We start from the raw sequence: 8,001 nt of genomic DNA on the forward strand, positions 1-8,001 counted from the left end.
GGAATAGTGCCAACCATTCAATCCAGCAATAATGTCAACACTCTGTTCTAAATCCCAGTCAGTGTGAAATAGTGGTGACATTCTGCCTTCCTGTAAGCTACATCCCAACCTGACGGTATCAACTCTTTCCAACCTATGCTTGATATCTCCTGAGTTTTTCCATTCACTCTGTAGGCGTTTCCTCTGCATTCACACCGCGCTTTATAATGGCGTTTTTGTGTAATCTGCTTTATGCCCCAAATATATTCCTTGGAGGTTTTATTTCTAGTTTGGCAACACTGGGGCTGACACACTGCTTGTCTGTGCAATGTTTTGTTTAGTTTAGTTTTTGTGTGTGTGTGTGTAGTCAATCTGGTTGATATAAGCTGATCTGTTCTGTGGACAACACCCCTCTTGTATATCACATTGTCAGAGTGAAAGCAAGTTTGTGTGTGTATGCGTGTGTAAGAGTTTTACAGGGTGAGAACAAGTGAGCGAGAGAGAGAAGAAGAAGAGGGAGAAATGATGGGGGAAAACAGGGTCATATGCTGAGAGGGAATGAAGAAGACTATAAAAAGACTGATTAAAAATGTGTGGATGGATATAGTGATATTGATGGTATGAGAGAGAGAGAGACACAGAGAGGGAGGGAGTAACTGTGTGTGCATGTGATGTAACTTAAGTGTGTGGAGGTGTAAACGGAAGGAGGGGAAAAAAAGAAATGAAGAGTGGTGAACACTGGTTGGGGGGGGTGATGATTGTTTTTCAACTCCTTTGAAGGCAAGGATGAAGAGAGGAGAGAGAGAAAAGAAGGATTGGAGAGAGAGAGAGAGAGAGAGAGGGCAAGTCTGAACAGAGTTCTCAATTCACTGGAAATGGAAAGATGTAGATGTGTGTGTATTGAGAGAAATTCTATTCTCTTCCTCTGTTGTCTCTCTCTGGGGGGCTGGGGGTATTGTGTTCTAATATCTCTCTACACAGTGTGATTTAACAGACTCTTTTCTTTTCAACAACTGGGAGTCCAGTTGTGCATTTGGTAGTTTTATTGAGGTTAGTATAGAGTGTTCGTTCACAGTGAGGTTTAAAACCAGTGTTGGGGTCCTGCAAGTAATGCATGAATGAAAGTATAATTTAACTGTACAAAATCTTAATGGCCAATTTTGACCACCACACTCCTACAGTCATTTTGCTGTGTAGGTTTCATAAAGAAGGTTTTGGTAAATAGCTAAGTAAACAGTGTTGTCTTTCTGTGTGTATGTGTATGTGTATGTGTATGTGTACCAAGGTTCACTGTTTTGTCTGTGTAGTGTTAGTGTACTACAATGTAAAATCCTGAGTATTAATTTAACTCTGAGAGACAAATGGACCCAATGCAATTAACATTGTACTGTGTACACTAGGGTTTATCCAATCACCAAGACATTAATGCCAAGTAAAACAGGTAAATATTTACAGTGGAAAACATTTATGAATAAATAAAGAATTGTGTGATTTTTCACCCACTGGTTTAGTCACAGCCTGGATAAGAGCCTAAAATGTAAATGTGAGGGTTGAACAAGGTTTTATTCTAGGACGGTGATCCTCTATTGTTAACTGTGCCCACACTTTGTCCCACCTTCTGTTGCCCAACGTTGTATTGCAGGTTTTAAGAAAATGTTTTCACAATGTTTTCTTAAGACCCCACTGAGCTTGATGCAAGTCAATGTAAAACATTGCAGCTGTTTCACCCATTACCCCTCCTCTCTTTCAACACCCCCTCTCCTTTCTCTCTTTCTCTCTTTCTCTCCGTTACCCCCTTTCTCCCTTTCAAAGAATTTCATTTGAATGAAAATCCCCAGTCCCGGTGTTCTGTTGTCGGTGGGGGGAGGGGCGCAATTGGTCTGCGTCCCTCTGCAGTGAGCCAATGGGTATGGTGCTCCCGCCTACCGGCCCTCCCCCTGGCCCCCTGCGAGGCGCACGATTGGTTGCCCGCGGTGTGGGTGGAGTCAAACACAGTATTAAAACCCTGTCCTGTCTGCTCCACTTCACTGTAGAAGAGAAGTCCCGTCTGTTTGACAGAGTCTGTGTGGGGACTGTGGGCATGTGTGTGTGTGTGAGTGACTGTGTGTGTGTGTGTGCATGCTTTTCTCAAAGTGGGAGTAGAGAGACGTACAAACGCAGAGGGAGAGCATCAGGATGGAACTATTTGTGTCAGCTCTCCATGTGTAACTGACTTGGACTTTCCATCTCTTTGTTGAACCCTCTTCAGGAGTAGCTGCCGGCCGGCGTTCTTCTGCATAGGAGACGTGACAGACGGGGGACCAGGCATAATAAAAGCAGATTGAGAGGACTGCCTCTCTGGATGTTATCGTCGCCCAGCCTGCTGGTCTGGAGGGCTCAGTGACTATCTCACCGGTCAATCAGTATCGGTCTACCAGATCTGTGTTCTGGTCTCTCTGCGTGACCACTGACCCTCGCAGGGATATAACCCCCTTCCCTGGGGTCACCACCAAGCTAATAGAGGAGGCCCAGCCGGGGCCTGATGTGGAATTTGACCCTGACCGACCCCTTCCCACGAGCACCCTTTCACTGAGCCGGACTGGGAAGAGAAAGAGGATAAAGGAAGATACGGGGAGAAAAAGAAGAGAGGAGTGAGAGCAGCGGACTAACCGGTAAGGAAGTTAAAGGAGCTCTGGGACCAAGGGAGAGAGGGAAAGGGGGGGGGGAGAGAGAATACAAAAGATCTATTTCTTAAGCTTAGGAAGGACATTGGTTGTCCATTACAACCCCCACCTCTCTCTGTTGGTCCTTCAGTCTGCTACTGTTTCTCTTCCGCCTCCTTCTTTTCTTGTCTGTGCTGCTCACATTCTCATCCTGCATCTCATGTATTTTAGATGTTGACAACCAGAGCACATTTTGCTCCTCTTGATTATGCTCCTCCGAGTCGTGTTGAGTCCAACTTTTTCTGCTGCACATTTCATATGAGCCTATTGTCAATGTACGTCACAAGAAATACAAGGGGGGAAAACCATGCAAAATATGAAAATGAATGGGTATGGATACAAAAATAGTGCTCTCTTTCACTCTTCTTTCCTCTCCTCCTCTCCTTTGGCAGTATTATGTTTTGTTATGTAACTCCAAGGAGACAACAGACTGACTGTTTTGACTATCTCTTTTCTCTTTTTCTCTCTCCCCAGACTCCTTCCTGCGCCCATAATGCCGGTGGAGACTTTGCGGCCCTCAGACGGCCGTCTGCCCGGCGGTGTCCACTTCGCCTCCGCCATGCCCTTCCGCATCCTGAACAAGGGCCCGGAATACTTCCGTAGGTCCCTGTGTGAGCCTGGCGCCCGCAAGCTCAGCGCTGTGGAGCGCCTGGAGGCCGACAAGGCCAAGTATGTGAAGAGCCAGCAGGTAGTACTCACCCGGCAGGCCCCCGTCAAGCCGCCCATCATCCGCAAGCCCCTGCTGTCACCAGGAATGATGCTGCAGTGTCGAATCAGCACACCGCCGGCACGCAAGGTGCCCCGGCGCCCAGGAGACACAGAAAACGGAGACAGAGAGGGGCTGGGAGGTGGGAGGAGAGGACCGGCTCTCAACCTGGAGATCCTGAACAACCTGATCAATAATGTGTGCGACGGACCGGCGCCCTCTCCACAGTCCCCCGTCCCCTCTTCGCCCTCCTCCTCTTCCTCCCCTTCGGCCTCCTCCCCTTCGTCGGGGGCCAAGAGCATCGGCAGCAGCCTGTCAGCCGAGCAGGAGAGTGGAGCCCGCTTCCTTAACAACCACAAGCCGTCGAACCTCGCCACAGCCAACTCCTCGTCCACCTCCTCTTGCACCTCCTCACCGCTCAACAACAACAACAACATCAACAGCCTCCAGGTCTCTCAAGCGGAGGTCAGCCGCCGGCCGCCCCCTGTCCCGGCCCGGGCGCCCCGTTTCGGGGTCCCGCTGCCCTACAGCTCCCCTAACCAGGTGACGGTGCGGAGGGTGGACGTGCGGCCCCAAGCTGACCTGAGGAAGCCCCAGAGGCTTCAGCTCCAGCCTCAGGTCAAGCCGCGGCAGACGGCCCAGCCCCAGGTGGCCCAGCCCCAGGCCCCGCCCAACCCTCATCCGCCTCCTCCAACCCAGCAGAACCAAGCCCAGCCCCAATCTCACCCTCATGCCGCCCCCCTGCCTGCTTCGCCCCCCGCCTACCTGCCACCCAGCCCCATGCTAGTCCGAGCGGGGTTGATTCCCCCGGCCTCTCCTGCCTTCACCCGTCTGTCGAACGCCAGCTCCAGGGGCTCGGCCCGCAAGCACCCGTCGCTGCACCGCTCCAAGTCAGACCTGAGCGACCGCTATTCGCGTGCCACGGCCGACCTCGAACGCTTTTTCAACTACTGTGGCCTGGACCCTGGCGAGGTGGAGTGCATGGGTGGCGTGGAGCGCTTCACCAGGGCCAACTCGGACATTGTCTCCGTCTCCAAGCTTCGCAGCGTCAGCACACCCAGCTCCGAGTGCGGGGATGTAGCTGTGGCCAGGGAGGAAGGGGACGACGATGATGAGGACGCGGCCCCAAAGGCCAACGAACGGGTGCCCTACGGCATCTCTGTCATCGAGAGGAACGCCCGCGTCATCAAGTGGCTGTACGGCATCCGCCAGGCGCGGGACACTAGCACCGCCGTCTCTAACGTTTAAACTTCCCGGACTGTGGATGTGAGCGATGGACATGGGACGGCATACGGACCCTCAAAAAAAGACAGGACTTTGAAGGAGAGGTACTGGAGTGATACCCAGACAGACTCTCGCCACTTAAGGTTTCTTATTTATTGAATAATCCCCCAGGCCATTGAGGGGCTAGTCTTTGATATATATATAAATATATTTTTCTGAGTGTGTATAAAAATATGTTCATCTGAAGAAGTGAAGCTAATTGTCCGTATGTTCATCTTCTGCTGCCTTACATCATGTTTATGCATAATACAGTACAGTGGTTGATAGTTTATGTTGCCTGTGAAGCATAAGACATCTTTAAGGGGGAATCATAGAGCAGAAGTTGTTTTATTTGATCTGGGCTGCAAGTCAGGACTGCTTCCCTTTGGAGACGAAAAGGATGATGGCCGCAAGAACATTTGTACTCGCAAGCAATAATGGAGCAAATTCTGAGTATGATGATGATTGATGAAGGTGGAGGATCGAAATGTTTGTTGTGGTTCCTCATATTAAGGTACTGTGCGTGTGTGTCTGTGTGTCTGTGTGTGTGTGTGTGTGTGTGTGTGTGTGTGTGTGTGTGTGTGTGTGTGTGTGTGTGTGTGTGTATGGGTACCAGAAAGCTATAATGCGCTTCTCAAAGCTAGCAGGGGTGGAGGCTAGAGACTGTATAATGTGTGTGAGTGTCAAGCGTGCCAGCGGGACCACCACATTGATACTGTGAACATTCACAAAGAAAATCTTCCATAAACACATTTTTGTATTTAAAAAAAACACACCTTGGCTTTGAGACTGTTATTATACGATATGTCAGCATGTAAGTTTATTGTGTATATTTTGGTTTTGTGATCTCAACACAGTAAAATCCTCAGTGTTACTTTATCCATTTGTAAGTCTGAGAATGTACAAAATCTACAAATGGACCCTTACGGGTTATTTTCGTTTGTACACTCTCAAAGGTGCTGTAATTGATATTTTTGGGTTAAAACAGTAATCATTGCTAGTATAGAGTGTTCGTTCAGACACTATAAAGTCTATAGCAATGTTTACTTTGGGAATATAGAGCTAATTAACAATTATTTTAACCAAAAGAATATCACTTACAGCACCAATAAAAACACCCAGGATTTTACATTGAACAAAGCACAAGTGTCGAACACCCCACCCCCCCACACACACACATACAGATTGACATTTCCATGCACACAGGTGTACTGTAAAGGCTCCAGTCTCCAGTGACTAAGGTGGCAGTACACAGTAAAATACAAGGGTCGGTTACATTTGTACACAAGTTTGTACAAATGTAACCAAATAGACATAACACTCTAGTTAAACATCATCCGTTCAGTGGTGTATCTGCAGTCAAAGGCCTCTCTCTGGTCAAGGAGTTGCGGCCGAAGCAGACATGTTTACTACATCCAGTAGGCCTGGGCACGGATACGCCAGCGGCGTCATGTGATACAGAATGATGAGTGATGAGGGGAAGCTTGAAGTAAGTGTCGCATGATAAAGAGAAGCTGATTTGTGTGTTCTGGAAACGGAGAGAGAGGGTTGAAAGGGATAACGAGTGAAGCTACAGTACAAGAGTCTTAGACTGGCTTTGGAAATGTCTCAGGAAGTCGTCTACTGGGCATGCTGTTGAAAATGGACCAATATTTTTGGACAACTATGTACAGAATTGAATCATTGTTCTTAAGTGCAATCTGACCGTATTTTATTATACATACTTTATATGTGAACACAATAAATCAGGAGTGTTGGTTTAACTCTTTGTTTAATTTAAGTCAAATTAACACTCCAGTTTTTTACTGTGCATGAGAATACAAAGTAAAACCCACACTAACACAACCAGTCTATACACACACACACACACACACACACACACACACACACACACACACACACACACACACACACACACACGACACATGCAGCCACAGAAGGTGTGTTAAAAAATACGAATATACTGATCTGTGTGTGTGTGTCCATATGCGCCCCGCTCTGTGTGGGGAGGTACAAAAAGGAAGTGAGACTGTTTATTTATTTGGCTTCCTGTTTGCCACCGTGGAAGCAAGGGAGAGACCCCCCCCCCCCCCCCGCGCCTCACGTGAACAAATTCTGCACCGCAAAACGTGCGTTCGTGCACTATCTTTTCAACTTTAAAGACCATTGTGGTCAAGGGACTCTGCATGTTATCTGTCATTTTGTTTCACATACACAAACATCACTTCACTGTGAAGCTAGGAGGGAGTAAACCACACTGATCAAAGGGTGCTGTTGAATCCAGCCCTGTACGCCCAAAGAACTTGAGAGATCCAAAATGCTGCAACGTGGTGTCTTTTAAATAACAATAAAGAATTTTCCTTCAACAGAAATGAATTTTCTTGCGGGTTTTATTCTCCTTCATTTGGTTTTGATGAAATCATCACCAGTATCTTAAAAGTTGCTACCCTCAACTTATTTTAATAACTAAAATGTTTTTTTTTGTCATTGTATTTTATAAATAGCACATCTGCAGTCTCCCTACTCTTCTATTGAGAAGTGTAGACCCTGGTGTTGGGTAGGCCTAAGACTGATTCACAAGTAGTACTGCCTGAGACTCATAAGTGCAATATCTCCCCTGGCAAAGCAGATATTCTGTCTTGGAAGAGTGGGCAAAGTTGTCTGAATCTATTGTTGCCAGTTAAGCCACAATCAAAATACTGGGTAACTTGCAAGTGACTTGCTTGTGGTGTCTGTGCTGTGGTTCTTGCATGTGGCTGTAACCAGCCTCTCTGAATTTCTGCACTGATTTGGGCAGTGGTGTAAAGTAACTATTTACATTTACTCAAGTACTGTACTTAAGTACAATTTTAAGGTATTTTTTTTACTTTACTGGAGTATTTCCAATTTTCAGTGCTTTTACTTTTGCTCCACTACATCTCAGAGGCAAATATTATACTTTTACTCCACTACAAATGTTTGAAAGTTTTAGTTACTAGTTTTTGATTATTATGACAAAACATTCATTACCCACTTCAGCCCTATATACATTTCGGCCATTTGAAAACAGCCGATCTACAAGCTCACAATGCGTGGCGACGCATCCACCACTGGATTTGGGAGTACGGGAAGTGCCGCTGCCAAGTCCTGGCTTATAATAGGAAGTGTGGTAGCGGTCCAGCGGGGCAGACGCAGGTGTCTGGCCCGTCAAATCTAATTTCAACATCATTTTCTGATGCACTGCAGTTCCATTCCCCTCTGCCGGTTGTTTTTGTTTTCTTTTAGTGCTCTTATGAGGGTCCATCTGGTACATTATCTTAGATGACAGAATGTGGACGCACACTGCTCGCCCTCCACAGTAAAAACCTCAGT

At 47.1% G+C, this 8,001-nt stretch overlaps 1 protein-coding gene across 3 annotated transcripts in view; it reads left to right on the plus strand.

The window, feature by feature from the left end:
• Nucleotides 1-6,413, plus strand: part of LOC308096754 (protein FAM110A) — a 27,990-nt gene extending 21,577 nt beyond the window's left edge. For 2 of the 3 annotated variants that reach the window (XM_080444198.1, XM_080444197.1), the window contains exons 2-3: nt 2,228-2,630; nt 3,156-6,413. In XM_080444198.1, the coding sequence (XP_080300324.1) occupies nt 3,175-4,635 (1,461 nt within the window). In that variant the 5' untranslated portion in view covers nt 2,228-2,630; nt 3,156-3,174 and the 3' untranslated portion in view covers nt 4,636-6,413. Of the gene's footprint in view, nt 1-2,000; nt 2,631-3,155 lie in introns of those variants that run through there. The other variant, XM_080444196.1, reaches the window with a different exon arrangement.
• Nucleotides 6,414-8,001: the final 1,588 nt, after the last annotated feature.

The sequence above is a fragment of the Gymnoscopelus braueri genome, assembly GCF_963280865.1.
Source record: "Gymnoscopelus braueri genome assembly, chromosome: 12".
Lineage (NCBI taxonomy): Eukaryota > Metazoa > Chordata > Actinopteri > Myctophiformes > Myctophidae > Gymnoscopelus > Gymnoscopelus braueri.